Below are 26,281 nucleotides of genomic sequence, written 5' to 3' on the forward strand. Positions count from 1 at the left end.
CGCGGCCCGGTCAGTGCCTCGCAGCGCTCGCCTCAAACTGCCGTGGGCGGGATGTGGCCGTCCCGCTGCCCAATAAGCAAAGGCGGTGGCAGAGCGGCACGGTCATCAGCCAATGGGAGACCGCGGCGCGGTGGCGGGCCGTTCGAACGCGGCGCAGGCCCCCGTGCCCGCGGCCGTTGCTAGGAACGCTCAGGCCAGCGTAGATGGTGGGCGGGATGGGCCCAAACCGATCCAACGTTGAGCAGTGCGGGGCTCCCTCACCTCCCCGTTCCTAGCCACAGCCGCGTCCTGGTCGCCCTGCCCCGTATCCTCGCTTTCCGGGGACGAAAGGGCACGAGGGTCCGAACGCTTCCCGCACAAGTGTTGGTGCCGGGGTACCAGACCGCAAAGCTGAGGCAAACCGCGGAAGAGCCTGTAAGCGGACCGCCGGGCCCGGGGCGCCGCTGCGAGGGAGCAGCCCCAGCACTTGCACGGCACGGCAGGCCTCCTTCCCGCCAGCGGCGCACTACAACTCCCAGAATGCCGCGGGGCATGGCCCCGCCCGCGCACCAGAGCCGGACGGCCCCAACCGTCACCCCTCCCCCCTCAGGCTCACACCTGCGGAGACGATTGGCTGTCTGAGGGGCGCCGGCTCTGGGCTCTGATTGGCTGCGACCGTCGTTGAGGCGGTTGCCGGAAGGGGGCGGTGGGAGGAGAAGCAATATGGCGGCGGGGAGCGGAGAGGGGCAGCAGGAGATGATGGAGGGTGAGAGCCCGCTGCGGCCGGCGGGGTCGGGTCGGCACGGAGCGCGGAACGGCGCGGTCCCGGGGTGCTGCCCGTGGATCGGGAGGTCCCGGAGGGTGCGATAGGCTCGGGGCCGTCCTGGCTGGACAGCCCCCGGGGGTCCGGCCTGAGGCGAGCCCTGTGGTGATCCCGGGAGCGGGGCCTGAGGGGCGCGGGGCGCGGCCTTTGCGGGAGAGGTGGTAGAAACGGGGCTGTGGAGGCGGCCGTGATGTAAAACGTAAAGAGAACGTAAGGAGAATCCCCCGGTGTGATTTCCTCGTGCGGGAGCCGCGCAGTGCCCAGGCGGCCGCTCGGGCTGCAGCCAGCCCTGCCTTTGTGGCTTTTCTTCTGCGTGTCGTTGGTACCCTCATGCGTGACACTGGTTTTATTTCCTCTGAAAGGTTTTTAAGTGTCGTAGATCTCCTTCCATTTCCGTAATCTTTGGAATTGCACTTCATTGATCTAAGAAATTTCCTTTTTCCTCCAGTCTTCTTCCCAGATTGTTGGTTTTAGGAAGATGTGATGGGAGGAAAAAGTGCATCCAAAATCAAAGTAGAAACAAGGGGTAAGAGGCCTTTTATTTAAGACTAAACCTTTCATTTAGTTAATTTAGGATTTCTACTAACTGCGTAGTGGTATTTGTGAGTCCTGGTTGTGATATCTGCTTGCTGCTTTTTGCCCTCAGCGTGCTGCCAGAAGCAACCTAACTCTGTTGTTCTCTGTCTCCTGCAGTCGATAAGCGGATCGAATCGGAGGAGTCAGAAGATGAAGGGAAGAAGCAAGCAGTGTGCTTAGTGACAGACCTCAGCCAGCAGAGCCTGAGAGATGAGCAGAATGGTGAGAACTCCCCAGGTATCTTCCCACCTCAGTGATGGCCTTAGGGAGGTGTGAGCCGCCCACCCATGTCAGTCCTTTGTATTTCTCTGTGTGATACATGGTGTTTGTCTCAGTGTTAGATAACAGCTGCCCTAGAGAAAACTTTTTTAAGTAATAGCATAATTCCTTGCTATTGTAAAGCTGCCTTCTTTCATGGAATTGCAGATATTAGATCCTTTTTTTAATTATCAGTGTGTGAAACCATGCTTCTCTTTGAAATGTCAGCATTCAAAAAGAGCTTGATTTGTGCTTCTTTGTGGAAGGGTTTTCACTTTCTATAGAAAGATGCTGGAAGTGTTTATTAAAGATGAACGAAGCCAGCTCTTCATACTCCTCTACTGTGTATAGCTTTTAACTTTAAAAATTGCCAGATCCCTTTGGAAGGCAAAGAGGACTTTTTCTAGGTAGGCTGAAGAAAGCAGGTTGATGTAGTTTATTTTGTTGCAGGATTATTATTTTTTTTTTTTTGCTTAAAAATTCTAAGGCATGAAAATTGTACCTATTTGAATTGCCTTGATTTCAAAACGTCTCTGCTGTTTTTTCAGTTTGCTTTAGTTGTTGGGTAGAAATTTCAGCAGGTGCTTTAAAGCCTCTGCTTATTTAATGGAGATGTTTGTTTTATGGTAGCTTGCAATTTGTCAAAGCAAATCGATAGCTGAAGAACCTACACTGCAGTATCATCTGGACTTTTAACAATAGCTAACAGTTTAAGGTGCAGTGCATCCTTTGGGTAGACCTGCTTGTAGGTGTTATTGGCCTGGAAATGGAACTGAAATAAAACACTTTCTGTGGCAAATTTTAAGTTGTTGTTAGCTATTAAACAAAAAAAAGCCACACCTGTAAGTTGAAAAATGCGTGGTGATGTGTCTAAGAGCACATCCCACAAACTGGGGGGATCCCGAGCTGTGCACCATCAGCTGAAGCACACAGATCAGTTGGGGACAGTTTTCCTTTGCGTGCACGTAATGGTTTGAGCATTCATTCAGCTGACGTCATTTATTTGTGCATTTGAGGCTGTGTGTTGTTTCCCTTTGGGAGCTGTAAGAGGAGAGAAACGACTTGGAACGACATGCTTTTATTTCAAAAGGGGGCAGGAAAAAAACAGCTTGTTGTCTCATTGACATTGGATGCTACTTAGTGTAAAAAACAAGCAACTATTTCTAGGATAGGAACCAAAAAGAGGAATAATACTGGAGCACTTGAGTTAAGAGCTGGCAAGGAAGCTAAGGTGTTCAGCTGAAAGGAGCATGGAAGTTCTGCCACCTTTTTTCGTTGGAGCTCACAAATAGAGATGACACAGCTGAGATTTCACATTCATTGTTGAGTTAATTCTCTGAGGAGCAGCACTGCTGCTGTGAAATCTTAGAACTTATACTTGTCATGCATGTGCAGTTGGGCTTCAGATGGTTGTGGTGCTGTGGATTTACGTAACAGTGACTGCTGCTCTGTGCTGCAGAACTCGGGCTTCCTGAGTGGCATCCTTTCTTCCTGCACTTGCAGAGCTTGCAGGCGTGGGTTACACCAAAGCTCTCTTAAGTAACTTCAGTGGCAAAGCGATGTATTTCTTTTTTCCCTCTTGAGAAACTGCCTGTGTTCTAAATTACTGAGTAATTTAGACATACTGAGTGTCTGATGTACTGCAGAGCATGTGAGCTGCTGTGTGCGCTGCGAGGAAACGCGCCGCTTCACAGGGCAGAGACAGAGGAACATTTTTGACCAAAGTATCTACAGAGTGCACCAGCTGTACTGTTAGACACCTTTAAAGCCCCAGAAGGACAGGTTCCATCACAGCACTGAAACTTACTGCTTGTACAGCTCAGTCCAAGGGGAATAGTTTGGTCTTTTTCTAATGAGACGTCTTCACATAACTGCTGTTCTGACCTCAGGCTCTGTTCCTGGTGGCTGTAAGTTCAGCTGGGCTGTCTGTCTTGGAGCGCCCTGTGCTGGCAGATTTTTGCACCCTAGAAATAGGTTAAAGAGCTGTGGTCATGGGAGCAGCTGGGAAGTGTGTCTGTTCCCCTGCTGAAGTGCATCCCTCCTCATCTGGAAGAAAAATGGAAATTCAAGTGCTGCTTGGTGCTAAAATGCTGACGGGCACATTTATGCTTGTCAGTTCTGGTGGCATTTCTATACCATGCAACGTCACCAACACTCTCAGCTCACTTTCAATCCCTAAACTGTAATTTATGCTCCGTGCTAATTTATGCTGTATAAAATATTAAAAGATGAGATACCTTCTTTTATGAGAAGAAAAGTAGGCTCTTTAAATCTTAATTTACCCAAGTCAGTTCAGTGAGGGCTCTTTCCTGTCGTGGCACAATGCAGTGAGGTAAATAGCTGTGTGGAGCTATCAAAGCCTGCAGCTTGGCAGGATTAACAGCTGTGATGTTTGTACCATTAATCTTTACCTGGCTGCAAATGAAGCATTTGTAGGAAAAGCACTCATTAAGGATTGAGGGTGTTTGGCATTTGTGTGAATGTTGAGGCCCTGCTCGGGAAATAAAATTCATGATTGTGTTAATGGAATGGGCTTGCATGCTGTAATGCAGGACTTAATCCAAAGGCTTTGGAACTTGACTGATATTAAAGATGCTTCCAGTTTTGTGGTTGCACAGAGGGCTTATATGCTTAGAACTGAAAGGGGTTGCATGTTTTGTATCCGTTTTGCAAAGCCTTATTAGACTTCCTTTGGAGATTGATGCAAACAGCACACCATCTTCTGCAAATGGGAATCGGGTGTGAATTATTCAGCATGAATGTATCCAGTAAACTTCACTCCCTCTTGTGCTGTGATAGAAGTACAGCAAATGCTGGGCTACCTTCCAGAACTACAAAAGCATTTCCCAAGCAAATGCATGCAGTGTGATAAACAGTTTTCTAGCATATTACTAAGCTTATTCAAACAAAAGAAGGGAAGTCCATGCGAGTGTGTGCTCAGCATACACTGGCAATATTTGTGAGATAAAGGCTGGAGAGGTTGTGGAGATGCTCGGTCATTCTTGGCACTACCAGCTGCAAGCTTTAGATGTACTTAGGTTCCTCCTTGGCACCCATGTTAGGTTGTCTGAGGAGCACAGACTCCTTGGAGGGAACATCCTCAGAGGGATGCTTGCACTAAGTGTAAAGAAAAGAAATCCTGCCAAGTTCAGCCTTAAGGCAGTGTTACACATCAGCCAGGCAGGCAGGCTGGGTAAGGTGCTGCTCTTTTTTCATTTGCTTCTAGGCGTGGAGTTGTGTTGGCAAGGAAGCTTTGTTTCACTGCTTGCTGTCATGATGCAAGTGAGTGTGTTTTCACTGCAGCAAAATTTCCAAACTGTGCATCTTGTGTGTGACTTGTTCTGAAGGGTGCTTGCTCCCTTTGTCCCTCTGGGTGTTGGCCATTGTCATCATGTCTCTAACTATCAGATAGCAGGAGTCTGTAACATGTTTGTTTCTGCTGCAGGAGAAGCAGAGACACCAGTGGACATGGAGACCATTAGCCTGGACCCAGAAGCTGAGGTAAAGGAAGGGGTTTTGTTCTGTCAGGCTTTACGTAGCAGGATGAAAGGGAAAGCAAGTGTTGAAACCTAGCTAAAAGATCTAATTCTCCTCAAGGTCCTGACTATCCTATCTTCTCTGAAACTGGCTCAGAGCCTTCAGGCTAGACATAGGAGTATTCTACTCTTAATCAGTATCCAAAACCTTTTGTTTGTCATTTTGAGTTTTAGAATAAACACAGGAGCAAAGAAAAGTGTGTTCCAGTTAAGCAGTAAGTGGGTAAGGGAATTCTGTGCAGCACTTTGTTCAAGCTGCACAACTCTTTCTCAGTAAAATTATGAATTTACTAAAAGAAATGGTTCCCTCTTGGTGAAACCAAGCTCACACTGAGGAGGCTTTGCCCTCTCACAGGTACTGCCTTTGCAGTTAATGAACTTAGGCCGTGTGCTGGTAAAATCATCTGCCAAACCAAATTTTTACGAGCTCTTTAAGGAGAAGTTTTAATGAGCTGCACTTTCTGTAAGTCTGTAATTTTTCTTAGAAGAAAATGGCTGGGCTCGTCTTTAAAGAGTATTTTGAAATGATGGCTGAATCCCTCTGACCTCTGTTTCTCTCTCAGGACGTTGACCTGAATCATTTCCGAATTGGGAAGATTGAAGGGTTCGAGGTGCTCAAGAAAGTCAAGGTAACAGCTGGAAGGAATAGAGAATATCATTTGGAGCTGGAGGGTGTGTGTGTCAGACCTACCAGAGAACAAACTCAGGAGTCTTTTTGGCTGCCATCCTAGTCATTTCACCTTATGTTTGTGTCAACGTGGTGTAATGATGTGGAATACCAGTAGCCAAAAATCGTAAAACCTTGACAGTTTGTCTGAAGAAGGTCCATCCAACCTAAATTTCTTCTCTTCTAGTTTAAAGGCATTTCCCCTTGTCTTATCACTATTAGACTGTTTATAAAGTTGGTCCCTCTCCTGTTTGTAAGCTCCCTTCTACTTCTGTAAGGCCAGCTGAGGTCTCCCTGGAACCTTAAAGGATTTCTGGAGGCTTGTAGTAAACTCCTGCTCAAAGCAGGTCTGGTTGGAGCATGTGGCTTAAGGCCCTGCCTGGTGAAACTCTTCCAAGGATGGCGATTACGTGGCTTCTGCGGGCTGCTGTTCTGGTGGCTGTATTTGTGGTGAAGGCTTTCCTTCTGTAGAGATGGAAGAAAACAGGAGAATATCGTATTTTACAAAGCAAAACCCACTTTGTGCCTGTATGCCAGAAGGCATGACGTGCTGCTGTTCACCTCTGCTTTCCTGCCAGACTCTGTGTCTGCGTCAGAACTTGGTGAAGCGCATTGAGAACCTGGAGCAACTGCAGACCTTGCGGGAGCTGGATCTGTACGACAATCAGATTCGGAAGATTGAGAACTTGGAGGCTCTCGTGGATCTTGAGTGAGTCGTGGGGAATCACCAGGTTTGGGCCGTGGGTGGGTTGTCACCCGCTGAGCTGTAATTATATTAAGCACCCAGAGCCTTCTCGTCCTTCTCTTGTCTGTGAAGGACAATATCTGGTCTCCGTTGATACTTAACTGTGCAGTAAAGTAGTTCTGTTGTCCTGGAGCTCAGCTGGGACAGTGGAAATGAAACATCATCTGTGTAAAACAGCAAGGACAGCAAGGTAGGTGGCTGCAGCTTCCATGCAGGTGCAGGAGCGCTCAGGCATCCCTTGGTATTGTAGGGATGCTCCATATAGCATTTGTGCTTCTGTAGAAAACGACTAGAGATGTGACTCTGTTGGGGACAAAGTGCTATTCCCAGCTTCTGGCACTGGTCCTTCGTCAGTCTGGAGGTGGATCACAACCATTTTCTCTGAGACTGGGGAGGAGTGATGTGCTTACAGCACTGCTAACTGCTTCATGTTTAAGACAGGCCTTGTCCCAGAGAGGCAGAACTTGTAGAGATGTACGTTTCTTATGGTACAGTGCTGAAAGTTGGCTTCCCCCCATGGTGGCAGTTGCACAGCTGGGCAAAACAGTGTGCTTGTTGCATGTGACATACCTTTGTTTTCTCTGTGGCTTGCTATGACAGTATTTTGAAAGTTGTATTCGTTATTTCTGATTAAAGAAATGCCACTTGTGACTCCAGCTTCACAGCCTAACAAAATGCTTGATTTCTGCAGATAGTGAGGCTCACCATCAGTTCACAAATGCCTCTGCCAGGACCTTCCATGCCTCCTGGACTGAAGAGCCCTTTGTTTTGTTTTACCTCAGGATCCTGGACATCTCGTTTAATGTTCTGCGACACATTGAAGGACTAGATCAGCTTACCCAACTTAAAAAACTCTTCCTCGTCAACAACAAAATCAGCAAAATTGAGAATTTGAGCAACTTGCAGCTGTTACAGATGTTAGAGTTGGGATCCAATCGAATTCGGGTAGGCTTGCTGTACGAGATGTTAGCTGGAGAGTTTTGAGCTCTGTGGCTTTTGGGATTAGCCTGTTCTCAAAGTGCTCTGTGTTGACTTTGACTTGTGGTTTTGCTGTTCTTATTGTTCTAGCCATTCGATGTGTAGTTGTTTATTTGCTGCACCTGCTGGATCCTTCCATTATGTGTGTGTGTAGTGCCTGGCTTCTAAACTACAGCTGAGGAGTTTTTCTTCAGCTCATTCCCTGTGAGCTGCCTTCTGCAGATGGCAGTTTTCTCTCGACAGGGAGCCAAACCTATCAAAACTACAGCTATTGTTTTCTCTTGCCTTCCTCGTGGCTCTGTCTGCTTCTACTTCATCAAATCAATTGAACTCTAATAGCAGTTTCAGGTTCACGTGTGTACTTGATAGATCTCCACAATTTTCTCACTCAAGAAGAAGGTTTTCTTGAGGCCTTGCTCTGAAGTGCCTCAGAAACCTGATAGCCCACTGCTGACTGCTTTTTCTTACTTGTCAGTTAGCAACCTTTCCAGTTTTGTGATTTTGACTGCACTTAAAGGGAGGCAGTTCTGAGTGGTGTCTGCTGTCCATAAGGCAGGCTTCTGCATTTTGCCCAGGTCATAAGAGAATGGGTGAAGCAGGCAACACAGAAGACTCACTGTGTGCAGAGTGAACTATTAATTTTTTACAAGCTTTTTCAATTCTATGTACCCTCTCTGAAATAGCTGGAATGCACTCAATTCTTACAGTCTGGAAATTGTATAAAATGACTTTGCCCAGCTGCAGATGCTGAGAAACTCTTTGTTACATTGAATGAACAAGTGAGGGAAATACTGATCTGTTTTCCATATTCTAAGTGTCGTGGAAGCACATCTCCTTTCTAAAAAGAAGGAAACTCAAGCAATTACAAACAGCCTTCGAAGGCAGAAATGTTTGCTGCTTTGATGAACTGGAAAAACTCATTTTTCTCCAAAAGCTGAACCGAAGCGACTCTTCTGTCTGAAGGAATTGTTACTTTGGAGAGTAACATGTAGGGAGAATTAATGCTGAGTGGGAGAGCATCAGCCAGACGAGTGGTAAGGAGCCTTATGTTTCACATAGGTTGGTGAATGTGATTTATAGAGGTGCATTCTTTGTGTTTAGAAGCATAATAGGCCTTAGGGCACCAATCGTTGCGTGTCCAAAGCTGGGTTAAAGAAAACTATTACATCTCATTTCTCAGCATCATTACTCAGTGCAAATAAGACTGAAAACCAAACCAGCTGGGTTTCTGTACTGATACTTGGCTGGTGTATTGCCACCAGTGGTGGAGAAGCTGGAGAATATATTTTAAATGAACCAGCTTGAACTATTTTATGTGCATTTTTTTTGCAGCGCTGAGGCTGTGCGTGGTAAAAACCAAAACAGTGATATCACTGCCTGGGTAACAAGCTAAATTTTCCTATTTTTAGCATCTTTTCTGTTAATTCTTTAAAAAACAATGCTCTGTGCTGCTTTACTGGAGTGAGAAACCTGTGTCTAGGGTGGGCATGAAAAAATGCATCTCACCTGTGGAAACCAGAACTGTTGTGGTAGTTTCCTGCTGGCAGGATGGCCTGGCTGCGTGCTTCATAGGTTGGCTGTGTGTGTAAGAAGCTGTGGGCAGGCAGGTCAGGCAGTGTCTGTGGGTGTGGGGTGCCTGCTACGTTCATCCCCTGGGCATTAAGTTTCTGCAGTAGTGCTGTGTTGGTCATCTGCTGCGAAACTCTTAACTTCTTGGGGTGCACTTCACCAGCTCTGTGGTGACTTTAGCAAACACTTGTAGTTCTGTCCTTCTTATAGGAATGGTGGGGAAACAATTTCATGCCTGATCCATTTTCATGCTTTTCTTTCCGAAGTTGGACTGAGGCAACTACAAGGCAAGCACTTCATTTGTTCCCTAGCTTTTTTTCCTCATGCCTGTTTCATACTTAAATGTGGCTTTTCTATAGCTTTAAGTAGCTTTTTTTCTTTCTGATTATTTCTTCTCAGTACCCTCAGAGTCACAAGTATTTCCTCCTCAGGGCTGGGGGAGCTACCATTGAGAAACAAATCTATTATTTTCTTGCAAGGCCAAAACAGGGGTAAGTCCACAGGCTTAGAAGGAGGGTGAGTCCAAATATGAGCTGATAAACAGATTATGTTGAATCTGTTGGCAGTTCTGGGATAGAGATTGAAAAGCTTCTTTCCTTCCCGGAGGTACCTGTAATACACTGTGTGCATGTGTCCATTCTCCTCTGCCTTCCCTTGCCCACAGGTGCACACAGAAGTCTGGGTGGTGCTGGGATGTGGTGTCCTGTGTCACCAGCACTGCTGGGCTCTGTCCTGCCTGGCAGGAAGGGTTCTGGAAGCTGGCATGTCACGAAGTTCTTGAGCGCGGATGCACAGCTGTGTATCCATATCCACACTGCTGCTTTCCTGTCAGCTGAAACCTGTTTTTAAAATTCTGTTTTTAGCAGTGCCTGCTTCTTTTTTGTATTTTTTGTGGCTTTTCACTTGCAAAGAAAAAAGGATTTTTTTAATTTCCTCCTGTTTACAGGAGCCCTTTCTAAAACCCCTATTTTATCCCTCTTCTTGCCCTGTCTTTTTATAATCCTCTGTTGATGCTTTCTGGTGCACCCTTTTTTTTTTATTCTATTTTTTATAACTAAAGAATATGGTTCTTCTTGGTGCCTCACAGAGATGTTCTCTTCCACTGAAAGCTGAGCTCAGCATTTGAATTGATGTGGTGTGTGTGCTCTGTCAGCAGTGTGTGTATTTAACGTGTGCGTTGCTTAAGTTGCCATGTGCTGCCAGTTGTGTGAATATACAGACAGTATTAAATGTGCCAGCAGCTTATGGCATCTAGATACACCCAGGAGACAATTAACCTTGCTTATGGCAGAGAAACCAATGAGCACAGGAGCTGGGCAGCTTGCCTCCGACTGCTTTCATCACTGATGGCTAGTACTGAATTTGGGAATGACTTTTTCTCCTCCAGCTTCTCTTTCCATTCACCAGTGACAGATACTGTAGATTCACAAACGAGCGTTTCCTGCCCTGGGTGAGCACCTGGTGGCCCAGGGAATGTCCTTTTCAGTGTTACACAGGCTGTGCTTTCTCTGATCCTGCCTGGACAGTGGGGCTGCAGCCAGGAGAAAGCAATGTGACCCGTGCTGAAGCCAGCAGTGCCTTGGCCAGCCCTCGCAGGCTGAGGTTTGCTGTCACTGCACAAAGCCCTGCGCTTTGCTCTCGGGTCCTGAGGGAGGCCTGGCCCGCACGCTTTGTGCTGTGGAACTAGCAGGTTGTTTCTCACAGGAGGGGAAGTGCTGCACAGTTCAAGGCTGAGTGAATCTGCGGGTTGGAGCTGTGCGTCGCAGCAACGCCGTCTGCTTTGCTCTTGCAGGCCATAGAGAACATCGACGCCCTGGCTAATCTGGACAGCCTGTTCCTTGGAAAGAACAAAATCACCAAGCTGCAGAACTTGGATGCGCTGACAAACCTGACCGTGCTCAGTATACAGGTACTGATCCTGCTCTGTCCTGTGGTGTTTGAAACACCCTCGGTGATGTGAACACCTCTACAGTGAGCTCTTAGGAATCTCTGTTTAGGTCAAACTGCCGGAGTAGAAGAGTGAAATGAATGTGAAGCCCAACTTCCTTCCTGAAATACTGCTTGTCGTTTTTGCAGTGACATCCAATGAGTAATGCCAGAGAAGTCCTTTCATTGGCAGTGAGCTCAGTGTCACTGCCTTCTGCCTCAACAGGGAAGAAAAGTGAATGACAAGCCTGTGCTAAATGAAACCTGTCCTTAATGAGCTACTGGAAGCTTCCAGCTTTTTAATGGGTGGAATAAAAACCACATGACAAAGTTCATGCAGTCTAGCACAAGCTAGGCAAACAGCTCCTGAGGAAGTCGTACCTTCTGCATGTTACAGTACATGTAGGCATCTTAACCTATAGGATGTACAGAGCTGTATGTAGCAGAGTGTATCAGAACTGAAATCCTGTAACTTCACTGTAACTTCACTTCGGGTTATTCTGCTAGAAAGACCTACAGAATGAATGCTATTAATGCATCAGCGTGTTTCTGAAGAGACCAAGTAGGAAACTGCTGCTTCTGATGGGGAGGTCAGGGTCTGACTCTCCTGAATTTGGAGCCTTTGCTTCCTTAGGTATGGTGCTGCAGGCCTTTAAAACCTAGCACGTGGCATCGATGTTGACCCAGGCAGGCAATTTCCCCTTCCAATGCTTTATCTCCTATGACTCGCTTGCATTGTGGGTTGTTACTGCTCTTAACTGTTGTTATGCTTTCAGAGTAACCGTCTGACCAAGATTGAGGGGCTGCAGAGCTTAGTGAACTTGCGTGAGCTGTACCTCAGCAACAACGGCATCGAAGTCATCGAGGGACTGGAGAACAATGTGAGCAGTATGAGTGTGTCAGAACTGCTGCCCTCAGCATCCTGCCAGGGGGGTGGGCTTTGCCTGAATCTTCTGTTCCTCAGCTGCTTCAGTTACATGAAGGGTTCTGAATATCTTGAGAAGACCACCAAAATCCAAGCATTAGTTACACTGAAATCCCTTACATGCACAGAGCCCCTCTGGATCTGGAGTAAGTTGCTTTCTTGATTGTGGAGGGAGCATTTGAAGCATGTGGTTCATGCAGCAGCCTGGCAGATCTCCAGCAGTGAAATGACTGATGGCCACTGGTGGCTGGCTCTGATGTAGCATTCCTGACAGCAGTTTGTAGATAACCGTGAGTCTGTATGGGTAGGACGAGTGGAGCTGGGAGTGAGAGGGACGAGCCATGGCATGTGGCTTGCCTTCCTGACACTGTAATTCTAGATAGGATTGATTTCACACAAGTCTGTAGCGTTTTGATCCTCGTGCAACAGCAGATGGCATTGTAGGAGAGCAGAGAAATCAGGAACTTGGCTGTGTGCAGGGCAGAAAGCTTTCCCTAAAGCTTCTAAACTTTCTGCTGCAGAAAGTGTTCAACTGCCCAGGAGGATGCTTCTGATCCAAATGTTAATGGATTCCTGTTAGTGTGCTATGGAGAGAGAAAACTTGTCTTTCTAGGAGCCTTCAGCTGACATTGCCATCCAGCAAGTAATTGCTTTCATTTTTGCTGCATGGCTTCTGGGAGGTCAGTAACACGTCTCAATTAAAAAACAGTCTTGCTAAATGTATTCCTGTCTACGTTTCTCATTGTAGGACAGCTGGTGATAACATGTCATTGCTTCTAATGATTTTTATGCCTGGGCCTGAGAGATGGAAGGTGAAGGGAAATCTAGTGTAACGTTTTTGTTTGCTTGTCTAGAACAAACTCACAATGCTGGACATTGCATCCAATAGAATCAAGAAGATTGAAAATATCAGTCACCTAACAGAGCTGCAGGAGTTCTGGGTAAGTGCTGTACACAGAGAAAAAGGCCTCTGGTGGGTTGGAGTGGTGAATGGCTGTCTTGGACAGCTGTCCTTTGGGCAGCTCTTGGGATGTTTCTCATCTTGTTGAACCATCTTGGAGGGTAGAGTGTGATGGTTTTCCCTTGGGAAGGACTTGAGCCTTCGAAGATTTTGGCAGGGCTTTGGTTAGTGGTAACAAGCCTGTTTCTATCTAGAATATAGGCCCTGCCTTCAGGCTTGTGGTGGTTATGAAACAGCCTTACTGTGTCCTATTTTTGCAAATCTCATCTTTCTTCAAGTCAGCATGACTGTGTAATGAGAGAAGCTGATACTGTGTCACCACTGCCTGGATCACAGCCTCTGTTTAGAACAGACTGATATGGTCATGTTACAAATACGAAACAAATGGAACTCTGGTTTACTTCCACTCTAGGAGGCAGGTAATTGCTTAGGGTTGCTGCTGTTACCTTTGTGACACCCTGGGTAGCAGGTCCTTTACCATTCACAAGTCTGCTAAGGATATATGCAGAGACTTTCTCCACCTGATTTTTATCAGTACTCTGCCACTTTGGGGACCTGCACACAAATCTGCTCCTGTCTTAGGGAAAAGCAGCAGGTATTCATGAATTGACAGGTGCTCTAGCTCCTTTCCTTTGTTAGAGCTGAATGTTATGGTGCTTAATGCCTGTTGTTTGGAGCTCAATTATATAAACTTCTGAGCAGAGGCTGAGAGAGAGGATGGAAAAGTGGTTGCAAATGGAATCAAGCTGCAGACCCTACAGTGCAGGCTACGTAGACCATCTTTCTCATCTTGGAGAGTAGCTTAGGCAACTGCCAGCAGTGTTACCTGGTGGCATTTATTCTGTAAGGAACTCTTTCAGTAACAGGAGCTGAGAAGCCTGTTCAAAAGATGTTAGAAATGAGACAGTACAGTATGGTCAGTGTGTGACCTGTTGGCATCCTTTGCAACTTCCTCCAGTGCTCCTGTTTGTGGTAGCTCTGCTTATAGAAGGCACTGCACAGCTGTTTCAGTTCCTTTTACAGGAAGCAAAGGCAAGATCCTAACCTCACTGGGCTTTCCTTGCAAGAAAACAGTGCTTTAAGAGTCCTCTGCCAGACAGAGGATCTCCTGGCTTTGTCCAGCTCCTTTCTCTACCTGGAAATGGAAAATGCTCTTCTGGCTTCCCCCCTGCCCCCACACCTCAACACTGTTAAAAAAAAACAGTTGCTGAGGGAGACCAGAAGCAATTCACTGATAATTATTATTTTTTTAATCTGGGAGAAGGACCACATAGACAGGAGCTTCCTTGTGATGCATGAAGACTGTACAGTTAGAGCCACTGGGTGATGATCTTCTTGAGCAGCATCGCTGTGGTTCCTGATACTGGAAGTACTGATGTGTGTGTGCATGTGTGTGCTCTGCAGATGAATGATAATCTCGTTGAGAGCTGGAGTGACCTGGATGAGCTGAAAGGAGCCAACAATTTGGAAACTGTGTACCTGGAGCGAAACCCTTTGCAAAAGGATCCCCAGTACCGGCGCAAAATCATGCTGGCCCTCCCATCTGTCCGGCAGATCGATGCCACGTTTGTTCGGTTCTGAGCCTCCTGCTGCCCCTTCTCTCCTGCCCTCCTTGGAGAAATGTCCCAGCTGGGTTTTTTATCCACTCACCACTCCCCAGGTCTTCAGTACACTGACACTCTCAGAGCAAACAGTCAACAAAAAGCACTGACTACCAGATCTTGTGTACAATGCACTCATTGTTTTTGAAATGTTGTTATTATTATTAAATCTTAACATAAGAGATTTCCTTGTGCTTGTATCTTATTTGCCCGGGAGGATTGGCAGCAAGTGTTTGCAACAGACTGGAGCGTTTCTACTTGGAGCCGCTTGGAGACAAACCTTCAGGTCTGTGATATCCTTGCAAGCATCACTGTTCCTCATCCAGACCTAAAGGTGGTCTGCAGAAATGTGGGAAGCAGTGACAGTGTTGGCGTGGAGGAGAATCGGATAAAAATGCTCATCCAGGTATCAGAGTTGAGTTTTTGCTAAATATCTGTTAGTAAAACCAGAGGGTGGAGGAGAGCTGGAAGACTTTCATAGCAATGGTGGTTGCTTGTTTTTTTATTTTTTATTTTTTTTCTTTTTGAGGCACAGTTACAGGTTTGTATAGTTGACTGAGGATAGCTTGAGTTGCAGAAGCTGTGTGAGGATCTGCGTACCTGGATGGAGCTACCACTGGAGGCACTGCTAGTATAGCATCCATGTTAAATGCTGAGCTGTAGACCAAGCTGGGGACTGGAGGAGTTACAAGAGGTAAGATAATGGGCTGTGCATTCCACCTGGGGAGGAGAAGGGCCTAGACCCAGGCCTTCCTCATGGCCTTTACCTTCATTTTCCTGCCCTGTGTATACAACAAGCACGTCCACAACAGCAGCCTGTGTGCCTTCACCTCAGCCTATGCACTGTGGGACTTTGTCCAGCACAGCAATACTGCTTGCAGGTGGGGCCCCTCTGCCTCAGCTGGCTGTTTGCTTGGGCTCCTTGTTTGCTTTCTGCAGTCACTGCCACCTCCTCAGCACACAGTTCAGTTCAGCTGGGTCCAGGTTGCCCACTTGCTACCATGAGCTTCCACAGAGCCCTGCTTATCCTGGGGCTTACCCACCATGTGCCTGTGTGCTGGTGCTGGACAGGCAGCATGGGACCAGCAGCCTGTCCCTGTGACTCTCCCACCCCTTTGGGGTGCTTTGGGGCTGCAAAAGCTTTCCAGCTGGGGAATTAGGGGAGGAAATGTCACCACTGTGGGGAGTCAGCTGAGACTGTGCACCCTGGGACTGGGCTTACCTGCTGCTCTGCTGACATCCCACGGTGACACACGGTGACGATGCCAGCCACGGAGTGGGCAGGTGCAGTGACAGCTGCGTGTGGCTCTCACAGGTACAGGGCAGTCAGAGACAGGGACGGCAATCTGACTTCGACCTACTGGTACCTGCTGGCTGCATGCTTGGGCTTCCTCACCACCTGTCAGGTAACGGCCACTGGGCCCTGCCAGGAGGGAGGGGGCATGGGCACTGGGTGGGGATGTGCTGACCCTGTGTCCCCTCTTGCTGCCAGCGTGTGGCTTTATCAGGCATGCGGCCATCTGTCTGGTCCCCAGCATTCCTAAGCTGACAGAGGTCAGGGTGAAACGCTGTCAGGCTTTGCTCTCAGCTCCCCTCGAGGCAGCGCTCACTTCGCTTGTCCTGGCTCAGCACAGGCAAGCCGGGCCTCCTCACAGCAGGCTGAGCCCAGCCAAGCAGGGGCTGCTCTGGATCTCAACCCACCAGTAGAAATAACATCCGTGACACTCTGAGCTGTTTCAGGTTTTATTTTAGAATTTATAAAATTCCAGTGTCATCCATACTCATGAGCCTTTTTACATGTTTGCATATAGTCTCCAAATTCCAAAGTTAAGGCCAAGGGATCATTGCTATGGAAACATACAATATGGAAGACGTCAGAGAGGAAACGGACACATGCCACAGTCTGCTGCGGGAGGAGGGTGTGGGGGACAGTACTGGGTACAATCACTTCATGACCTTCTTTAGAGCGGAGGGTCGGGCTGTGGGGCAAGCCCAGTGGCAGTGCCCCAACTGTAACTCAAGCCTAACTGTGCAACTGTTGAGGGCAGGGGGTATAAAGAGGACGAGGGGGTGATAGGCTTGGTGACACAGGACAGACCTAAGCTATGGGGGTAATAACCATTTTCTGACAGACACGCGTGGGAGGGTGTTACCCTAGTTCTGCCTGACCCCCCCTGTTTGCTATCTCCTGGCTGGATGCAAAGCCACCCTGTCCTTCAGGGGCAGGTAGGTGCCCTGCAAAGGGACGCGGCCTGCTTCAGTCACTTCTCAAACTTACAGAGAGCACTAGGAGGTTTTGGTGCAATTTCTGCATAGCAGCCTCTTCCGAGGAGAGCTGTCATGGGAAGGAGAAGCATTGCCACGTCAGGCCTGTCAGACAGCGAACGGTGCTGGAAAAGGCAAGCATGTTGGGCTCAGCCTGCCAGAATTCAGGCCTTTGCCCCATAAGCAGCACTAGAGAAGGGAGGCTAGGGACTCCTGCTTGTCCAAGAGCTGAAGCAGCTGGGGTAGAAGGATGGCTCAGACTACAAACTTCTGTAGGACTGAAGCAGGGGAAGGAGGGAACACAGGGCCCCAGCATCTCCTGCCTCCCTCTTCATAGATGTGGTTTTCCTCTTACTGGCTGGAGGAGCTCAGACATGGCCTCCTACAGCAAGCCAGGGCAGGGCCTAGGCACAAGCAGCCCAGAGGACGGAGCATGGATCACCCTCTCCAGCCCATACAGTGGAGGCCTCAGGGAGGGCTTGACGCACCACACTGTCAGCCCCATCGTTTTCAGCTCCCCTCTTCCACCAGAGCAGAAGCCTGGCTCCTGATCTCTGCAGGCTGCTGCGAGGCTGGGGCTGAGGTCCTGAGGCCAAGCCTGGTTCTAGCTCAGGGAAATCCTACTGTCCCACAGCCTGCATATGCCTGTGAGCACTCTGCTTCCCCCAGCGAAGCTCACGCAGCTGCTCAAAACGCTTCTCTTGGTTTTCCTCCAGGGTTCTGCTCTGGGTGCCAGGGTGAGAGCTGAAGCAGCTGCTCGCCCACTACACTGAGAGGCCACCATCATACTGACTTTTGAGGTAGAAAGAAGGCAATAGTAAATGGTGTCCCTGCCGCTCACACCTCGATGCTGCGGTGCTCGCAGGGGACTACAGCTCCTCAGGGCTCTGCTTCCCACCAGCTTCTCCTGGGCCAACGCCATCACAGCAACCTCAGCCAAAGCCAAATCTGTCCCATCCAGTAACGCTCTCACGTGCTGGCTTGTCTGACTGCCCACGTGGCTTTTGGGAAGGGTGAGTAAGGAAGGGCTGGGAACTAGGAGCAGGATGTGCCATCGCGCGCTGGAAGACTCATGGAGCGTGCAGCTGGGGCTGTGCTTGGTGTGGTGCAGAGGTGCGCTGGCTACGCACCCTTACCTGACCAGGGCAGCCATGTGGTGTTCTGGTCCCTTCCATCTCTGCTGCCTCTACAGCCTACTGAAGGTTTTGTTCCTTTAAAAATTAAGTTTCTGACCTTTTAGATTATTTGAAGCTCTCCCCACAGTCAGCTATCAGCATTAAATGAATTTTTGGCAGTTCAAAGGAAAAAAAATAAAATTGATTGCACTCTACAAAGGTAAGGTAAGGCCTGGGATGAACACAAAGGAAAGAGGGCAAACGTTTTGGCTTTAGAAAGTCAAGGAAATTTATTTCCTGAGGTCATGAGACAGGAAGTAGATTCCTAGCCACAGTAAAGGAGGTCTCCTAATGAAGGCGAGAATGCCTAGTAAGACATGCTCAAGAGAGCTGATTTTTCTGCTAGCATTTGGGAAGCTGTAAATCTTAGTCACTTTAAGTCAATGATGAAGTTTCTAACAAAAATACACACACTTAGTGTTTCAATTTGAGCGGAAGTCTTGTTCCAAAGAAGGAAAGTAGATCCATCAAGAGATGAGAATGGGTCCTAGCTGTGGTGATAGCTGAGGGGAGCAGGATGGGGTCTAGCACTCCAGACACCATTAGGAGACCTCGTGGGGCAATTGACTTGTGCTCCAGCCGCTGGGTCAGATTTCAGACAGGAAGTATTTGTGGCAGGTTAGTGTCAGGTCAGCGGGCTGGAGGAGATGGTTCTGCTTCCAGGTCATTATCGTTTGGGTCCCCAGGGAAGAGTCTTGGGGGCAACTTGAGCCCCAAAGCTGGGGAAGTCTTCAGAACTGCTCATATCAGGGGCCTAGAGCAAACAAAAAGGGAACAAGTTAAGCTCCTGCCCTGCTGCAAACTTGTACAGTGCCCCTGAGCTAAGCAGCTTTTCTGGTGTCCTGTGGGCGAGGGCTGAGCACAATCATGATGTCCTTTGGGTGCCCAGGACAGACAGCTGAGCCTCTAGAGATGGCACTGAGCAGGGTGCAGACAAGGAAACAGCAGGTGGATCAGGGGCTCCAAGAGCCCAACCTCAGTAACTTGGTCACTGGAGCAGGGTCAGGACAGCCCTGCAGCAACACCAGGGCAGCTGAGGACAGAGCAACCATGTGTCCTGATACATTGCTCCCAGCAAGAACACAGCTGCAAACACTGAGCTAGTTCTGTGCTGCAGCATAAGACAGAGGTGCCAGGGCACCCCCTCAACCTCTAAAAACCACATGACTTAATGGAATGCTTTCAGATAAGGGTTCTCCATCCCCCAGCAGTTCTGCTGTATCTGACAGTGGGACATTCAGTGCAGGCAAAACATTTGGAAGGAGACAGGGGTGCTTTGGAAGCTAGAGGCTTGTATAAATCATAAAGAGCAGGATGGCCCCTCTCTGCTTTCTCCACCACCAAGGCCTGAAATGGGGGGCAGATGACAGTCAGCCAACGCTCTCTGTGCCCCCGCAGCAGAAGCAGCACTCACTCACCTTTTCATTGTTGACAGTGGCCCAGGGGGCATCTCTCACCACGAAGCCCTTGGATGGGGCCTTGGACTCTTCATGGGAAGAGGGCTTCATATACACTTGCATTGCCTCATTGTCCACCACATCTGCAAGCTGCAGCCAAAAGGCTCAGTTAGGAGGACGGATCTTAACGGTTCTTCAAACTGCTGTAATCCCCAGCTCCAAACTATCCCACATCTTGCTGCAACCTGTCTGATGTCACCAGCCTGTTCCACAATGTCTGAACACAATGTTTCTGTACTAGTGTGATGGCCACCAACTACTAGACTCTAAGTGATGCAAGCTGCAGCAAGGCGAGCAAGTGCACGTGCTGGTGGCATCCCAGCATACTTAGTCACTGCCCTTTCCCAGACAGGGGGGCCAGTCCTTGCAGCCTGTGGTCTGAGGAACAGCTGCAGCAACCTGCACAAGGATCAAGTTCTCCAATGCTGTGGTAGAAAATATCACATGGAGATACCTCAGACATTCAGCTCTGTGGTTAAGGAAATCCTTGCTGAGCCCCCATACAGATACGCTGAGCACTTACATATTCTTCCTCCAAGTTCAGGATGTGATCAATAGCTTCTTCCACGTTCTCAGGGAGCCCTGTCACAGTCACACAGTTGGGGTCAGGAGCTCCACTCTGGGGAAAGCGAATATCCACCTGCAACACAAAGAGCAGGACAGGACTTAGACCTGCACTACTGAAAAGCTACAGCCTACTCCCTGCTGCGCTGCATTCAGCTCTGGGTCCCCAGCATAAGGACATGGACCTGCTGGAGTGGATCCAGAGGAGGCCACGAGGATGCTCAGCAGGCAAAAGCACCTCTGCTACACAGAACAGCTGGAGGAGTTGGGTTGCTAATCCTGGAGAAGGCAAGACTCTGAGGAGACATCACTGCAGCCTTCCAGTACTTAAAGGGAGCCTACAGAAAATCAGGAGAGGGGCCCTTTGTCCAGGAATGTTAGTGATGTGGCAAGGGGGAACAGCTTTGAATGAAAAGAGGTTAAGTTTAGATGAGATATTAGGAAAAAAATGTTTATTATGAGAGTGGTGAGGCACTGGAATGGGTTGCCAAAGAAGTTGTGAATGCTTCAACCTGTGGTGTGAACTGTGAAGTGCAAAAGGCCAAGTTAAATGGGCCCTTGAGCAACCTGGTCGAAAGGGAGATGTCCCTGTCTGCGGCAGAGGGTTGAAAGCAGGTAGCCTTTAAGTCCCTTTCAACCCAAACCAGTCTGTGATTTTCTGTGCAAAGTTTGTGGCAGCAGCAAAGGAGGGCTGCAATTCCACAGCGTCCTCATTCTGCATCTTCATCATCATGCTATCAGCATGAGGCACAGTAAGCTTTCTGTCTCCTACACAGATAATCCTGGCTAACAATCATTTTATAGCTGGCTTAGTGCTCCCCATACACAGCCACTGAGCTCCCTTGCCTTCCAGATGGCTGCGGGGAAGCCATACAAGATAAGATCAAAACCAAAGGCTGCTCATTTGTGAGCCTAAAAGCTTGTTTCAACAGCTAAGACGAACCAACATGCAAGCCTCCAAAAGCTCATCACCCTGGATACACATTCACTAACTGCCCCTTCAGTAAAGCACCCACTACTGCCATGTACTGTCAAGGATGCTGACCATTCCCACAGGTAAACTGACTGTGACAAAGTCTTTTAGCTTCCAGCAGGCAAATTTGGATCCCTAAGAAGTGTCTTTGGGAATCAATAGTTGAAGCAGAGCAAAGAGGGTCTGGGTGCAGTCCCCTCCCAGAGATCCCCAATATCCATTTACTGTTCATTTCCAGTACCTGGAGCAGCTCACACAACCACCTCTCCCTCCTAAAGATCATCTAGGACCCCACCTGAAAGAAATCTACTACTGGAAGTGCTTCACAGAGGGACAGAGCTCAGTGCTGTTTGCAGGGCTAACTGAGAGCAGAGAAGAAGCATTTCCAGGTTCCTCTTATGCCCATGTTCAAAGCAAGATGATACCAGCTGAGCCTGCTCCCTGCCTGGCTCCTGGACAGCTCAGGTCACGAAGGAATATTTGAGCTCATGTCTGTGTGCACTGTTCAGGTAGCTCAGCTGGCCCAGTGACTCTGCTTCCATGTCTGAGGTGACAGCTTGAGGAGAGCAGAACAGCACTGGCTTTTCTTTGTGTCTGTCCCAGCCAGAAGCGCTCCACAGGCACGAGACAAAAGAATCACAAGATTTGAGCCTGACAGTCCTGAATTCAGACCCTCATACCAAACTGCTACCTTAGCACAGCAGTAACCAGTTCCACCCAGGACTTCCCCACCTGTGCTGCATCCCCCCCTGCTCACCTTAAACTCATCCATGATTTTGCGGATGGCTTTGCCACGCGCACCGATGATGCGTGCGTGGACACGATGGTCCAGAGTCACATCCTCAGAAACCATCTGCTCCAGCTCACCAACAATCTTCATGATGGCATCCCGGGCAGCCTCAGCATTCTTCTCATAGCCAGTGATGGTGATCTGGTCCTGCGCCTGCGATACAGGGAGGTGTGTGAATAACCGAGCGGATCTCCAGGCTGCTTCCTCTTACCCTCCGCTTCATGCAGCAGTAACAGAAATGAGAGCCCTAGAGAAGATGCTGTGCTTTCTATGCCCACAGACAACCAGCAGTGCTCTCTGTGCGTCCTCTGCTCTCTCACCTGGCTTTCGTCATCTTTGTCAGGGAACTGGATGTTGACCTCATGCTCTGTGCGGATCTGGGTGATCACTGCTCCCTTCCGCCCAATGATTTTGGGGTGGTACTTGGGATCAACGGTGACTGTCAGCTTAAAGCTTCGCAAGGCCTGCAACAAGAGAAGCAAAGTGAGGCACAACAGCAGAGAATGATGCACCATGGCTGATTCAGTGATATCCACAAGTCCCAGTGCTTCCTTCTTACTTCTGAAATGCATAGGACAGATTCTGCAGTCCTGAGTCCTCAGTGTAAGTGGCTACAGAAGACTACAGACATTCACCTGCTGGGGCCTTGTGCTTTTGCCACATTTAGCAGCATCTGCATGTAACAAACTACCATCCAACTCTTCCCTCATCTATTCAGAGCTGGGATAGGAATTCGCTACAAAGCACAGACTCACTGCTCACAGCAAGGGGTTGTGTCCTCCAGCATCTCAGTGAGACATGAGGGTGAGAGTCCTGGGCAGTGATTGTCCTGTCAGTTAGTATTATATTTGGATAAGCCACCCTGAGTTTCCCAGACTTACAGAGAAGCTAATGGTGCTATTAAAAGAACAGAGGTGCCAAGAGGTTGTACAGCTTCTGAAGGAAACACCCAGAGGCTGGGTGGAAGGAAGGCACAGCCTAGTGTTCAGCTAGAGCTTCCAGCTGAAGGTTTGGCTGGAAGGAAGGACAGGCACAGGCCTTACCCGATCCTCTTGTTCAGCCTGCAGCTCCTTCACTCTTTCCAGCAGCCCAGCCTTGGCACGGTCCAGGTTGGCAGCCAGCCCAGTGATGGTGATGATATCTGACTGCAGCTCAGGAGCAGGGACCTGGATGTTCACCTGAGCAACATATGATTTCCATTTTGTACCACTGTTCACTTTACACTGGCTTCTCACTGATCTCCTCTGCCACCAAGAACAGCTCCCACTCAGCCCGAACCCTATTTCTTCAGCTACTACCAATATCAGATTGCTCTGCTGTACGACTTCAGCCCCTAGCAGTTTCTGTGTCACCCTGGAAAGGCCAGGAAACAAATATATGTTCAACAGTGCTGCCTGCAGCCAACCTGCATCACACGTGAAATCAAGAGGTCCACTGTCCCTGTGGGCTTTGAGGGAATCCTCCCAAACAGGCAGGCACAGCAGAGCCATGGCCAAGGAGGAAAAACTACTCTTGCACTGGTAAGGAATCCTGACAGGCCCCAACAAGTCATTCAGCACTCACAGCATCAACACCCATCATACAGCTTCATCGCAAAATCTACCAGCCTCTCAGCCCAGGATTAGATCATGCAGGTCTCACTTCCTTATTACAGAGCTATGGTCAAGCCAACGCAGCCCTGAGTATGTCACAGCCAACTGCCAGCACCACAAACATGGCCACCTGCAGATTTTCCAGGACAGAGAAGTTGGGAGGAAAAGCAACAACTTACTTCAAACTCGTCCATCATTTTACGGATCCCACTTCCTTTCTGGCCAATGATGTAACGGTGCAGATCAAAGGGAACTTCTACTTCAATGGTGACAGGAACCAGAGCCTGCAGAGAAGAGATCACAGTTTACCCAGATGAAAGACTTCTCCTGACTTTGTGCTTGCCATATATTTGTTCAAGAAACTATGCTGCTGAATTGAGGTACATTCCCCTGTAGTCATGGTGCAAACTCTGCAGGAGAGAGCAGCTGCAAATGCTAAGATGATCTGTTGGGTGCTTAATATCTTTTCCAAGCAAGCCATCTTAAAACCCCTCAGGAGTCAGAAGCTGTTTTCATATCCTTGGCTTCCACCTAGCAGAAACTTGGACAGCATCACTACAGGGTTCTCCCTGCGTGGCAAGGTCTGCTAAAGCTGGAATGATTCAGCCTCAATCAGACTGTTTCTCTTTCCAGCCCTGCTTCATAAAATAAGTATGTCACGCTCTTCTGGCAAGCAACTCGGGGCTGCTTACAGCTGCAGCAATTGCTAGGTCAGGCACTGTGACTCAAGCCACCAGGCAAGATTACAGAGCAATTGGAGACCTTCCCTTGGACAGTACAGACCTTTTCCACAGCTAGTGCCAGTGACCACCTGGACTGCAATCCTGACTGAATGCCACCACTGAAGCTTGTGGTGAGCTTCTTACATCAGGACAGGACTACGTCATAAGGCTGATGGGCACAGAAAGCCACCTACCTGCAGTGCCTCCTTTGCTGCCTCACACTTCTCCCTGCGACCAGAGATGATGATGATATCACACTTCTTTGGAGAGCTGGGGTCTGCATCCTTCCCATCCTTGCCTTCCCCACCCTCCTCACCATTCTCCTGCAATGCTGGCTCTGCAACTGGAGCTGAAAACATGGAAAGTCTCACGTTAAAGGCACAGGAACTCCCTCTTTGCTCAGCATCTCCCCCTTCAGATCCTCAGCCTTGGTCTTTGCCAAAAGAGATCAGTCACTGCAGCCTACTATGGTATTGGCCATTACAACACAGGCAGCTTGCCGTGGTGTAGCCTGCACTGAGCAGAACAAGAGCATCCACTGAGATCATCTCCTCCTTTATGCACAGCATTGATATTGCCTCTGCCTGCACAGAGGACCTGCAGCCACACTACAGAACTGGAGGCCGTGCTCCTATGTCAATAGAAGCAGTGAGTAAGGCTGGCAGTTTCTTCAGCAGCAGGGAATCTCACCTGCATGGCACTGGCTGTAAGTTACAGCAGCACGGCTGGTGGTAGGCCAAACTACCCAACAAGAACAGGTAATGCAGGCTCCAGCTGTGCTTAATTCAATACACCCAACAAGAAGAAAATGAGAAACCTCGGCAAGCCTGCAGAGCAAAGGAGCAGGGGAGGGTTCTGCTTTTGGCCAGGATAGGTACTAATGTCCCTGTGTTCAGGGGTGAAAACACGTTCAGAACCCACGTTTACATTTTCACCCTCTAAAACCGGCCCCTGTTATCACGAGGACAAGGCTCATGCCAAGCCCACGTTCAGGAACACTGCACAGCACATGTGGGGGCACTTCTGCACAGATTTTAAGTAGCACTTCTCCACTGATTGAGCAAGGACTACACAGCTGATCACCCCAGCTGCCACGTGAACATGCATCCCCGGGTATACCTGGGTTCTCCTCCCTGTCAGGGAATTTGATCTGGACACCATAGTCCCGGGTGATCTGCTGGATCCGGGATCCTTTGGGGCCCATGATGGAGCGGTGGAACTTTTGTGGGATGGTGCATTCGATTGTCACTTGAGCTTCCTGTGAGAAAGCAGAGTTGCTCTATTGCGAGGCAGCCCTTTCACACGTGCAAACAGGATGCCTGCACACGGTGAAATCCGTAATGGACACAGCGAGGTGTTGGGAAAGGGAACAGCTGTTGTCACTGGAAGAACCAAACGTTTCATGGAATCTTTTTTCTCTCTGAGAGGTTTGCATGGAATATTTTTACTGAAAGCTGCCTCCAGCCCGTAATGCTAAAGGCTCCTGAGACAAAAGCTCAAGCTCTCTATGACCCTGAAGGGGAGAAAGCAGTAGAAGAAAGGAGAAAGATAATGAATGAAGGAAAGGAAGAGCACAGGTCTGACTTCCAAAAGCCAATACTAACGAGACAGGAAAGGGCAGGGAGTGCCATTGCCCCGGACCAGGCACAGAGAGGTGCATGAAGTCTCCCATGTTTTACTGCCTGTAAGTACATCATATAAAGCTCTCCTACTTCCACTCCTAAAAACCATGAGGAAGGTTAAAGGAGAGAGACTACATCACACAAAATGGCCGTGTTGGAGCTAACAGCCATGCCCCAGACTGGGATCCAAAGTCTGCAGCCCTTACATACTGACAGCAAAGCTTCAAATCCCAAATTTGCTGCGGGACTTGCTCATATAAAGCAGGTTCAAGGAGGACATTGCTGAAACAACAAAGAGCAGAAGTAACAGCTTTCCTGAGACATACCAGGTCCTCAATGATCTCCTGGATGCGTTTCTTGGCTGCCTCCACACAGTCCTTGGCTCCCTTGAGGGTGACTTTGTCGCTCTGGGTGCCGGAGCGAGGGAAGCTGACCATCACCCCACCGTATTCATCTGCAATCTCACGCAGGACCTGCCCTCTCCGGATGACAAAGTGGCGGTGGTGCTTGGGGTCAACCACCATGGAGTCTTCAACCACGTTATCCTGCCGACAGATGACAGCCAGCCAGTCAGCCC

General features: G+C 48.8%; 2 protein-coding genes across 7 annotated transcripts in view; one reads left to right on the forward strand and one right to left on the reverse strand.

Annotated features, from left to right (window-relative positions):
• The first annotated feature begins 606 nt into the window (after positions 1 to 606).
• On the forward strand, positions 607 to 14,728 carry PPP1R7 (protein phosphatase 1 regulatory subunit 7). 4 transcript variants are annotated; one of them, XM_052685205.1, is made up of 11 exons: positions 607 to 745; positions 1,251 to 1,328; positions 1,496 to 1,615; positions 5,082 to 5,137; positions 5,736 to 5,801; positions 6,418 to 6,548; positions 7,367 to 7,529; positions 10,924 to 11,040; positions 11,834 to 11,938; positions 12,837 to 12,923; positions 14,348 to 14,728. In XM_052685205.1, exons 2-11 carry the CDS (start codon positions 1,286 to 1,288, stop codon positions 14,522 to 14,524), a joined length of 1,065 nt encoding a protein of 354 aa, XP_052541165.1. In that variant the 5' UTR covers positions 607 to 745; positions 1,251 to 1,285; the 3' UTR covers positions 14,525 to 14,728. The 4 variants fall into 4 exon arrangements, with proteins under 4 accessions (XP_052541165.1, XP_052541168.1, XP_052541166.1 ...); XM_052685208.1 differs by having other exon boundaries at positions 1,496 to 1,600; XM_052685206.1 differs by lacking the exon at positions 1,251 to 1,328 and having other exon boundaries at positions 637 to 745.
• A 3,460-nt stretch (positions 14,729 to 18,188) lies between these two features.
• Positions 18,189 to 26,281, reverse strand: part of HDLBP (high density lipoprotein binding protein) — a 33,374-nt gene continuing 25,281 nt past the window's right edge. For all 3 annotated transcript variants that reach the window (XM_052685202.1, XM_052685203.1, XM_052685204.1), the window contains exons 19-28: positions 26,031 to 26,249; positions 25,202 to 25,340; positions 24,277 to 24,431; positions 23,540 to 23,644; positions 22,812 to 22,946; positions 22,089 to 22,232; positions 21,736 to 21,921; positions 19,965 to 20,081; positions 19,403 to 19,531; positions 18,189 to 18,738 (exon numbers count right to left, since the gene is read on the reverse strand). In XM_052685202.1, the coding sequence (XP_052541162.1) occupies positions 18,652 to 18,738; positions 19,403 to 19,531; positions 19,965 to 20,081; positions 21,736 to 21,921; positions 22,089 to 22,232; positions 22,812 to 22,946; positions 23,540 to 23,644; positions 24,277 to 24,431; positions 25,202 to 25,340; positions 26,031 to 26,249 (1,416 nt within the window). In that variant the 3' untranslated portion in view covers positions 18,189 to 18,651. The remainder of the gene's footprint in view (positions 18,739 to 19,402; positions 19,532 to 19,964; positions 20,082 to 21,735; positions 21,922 to 22,088; positions 22,233 to 22,811; positions 22,947 to 23,539; positions 23,645 to 24,276; positions 24,432 to 25,201; positions 25,341 to 26,030; positions 26,250 to 26,281) is intronic.

Source organism: Tympanuchus pallidicinctus, unplaced genomic scaffold, assembly GCF_026119805.1.
Source record: "Tympanuchus pallidicinctus isolate F22 unplaced genomic scaffold, pur_lepc_1.0 scaffold22, whole genome shotgun sequence".
Classification (NCBI taxonomy): Eukaryota; Metazoa; Chordata; class Aves; order Galliformes; family Phasianidae; genus Tympanuchus; species Tympanuchus pallidicinctus.

What these genes read in the sequence shown, in the direction of transcription:
- PPP1R7 (XM_052685205.1), top strand. Translation starts at nt 1,286, where the DNA reads ATGGGAGGAAAAAGTGCATCCAAAATCAAAGTAGAAACAAGGG. An exon ending in GCCTGGACCCAGAAGCTGAG is followed by an intron (nt 5,138 to 5,735) that starts GTAAAGGAAGGG and finishes TTTCTCTCTCAG; the next exon opens with GACGTTGACCTGAATCATTT. An exon ending in TGACCGTGCTCAGTATACAG is followed by an intron (nt 11,041 to 11,833) that starts GTACTGATCCTG and finishes TTATGCTTTCAG; the next exon opens with AGTAACCGTCTGACCAAGAT.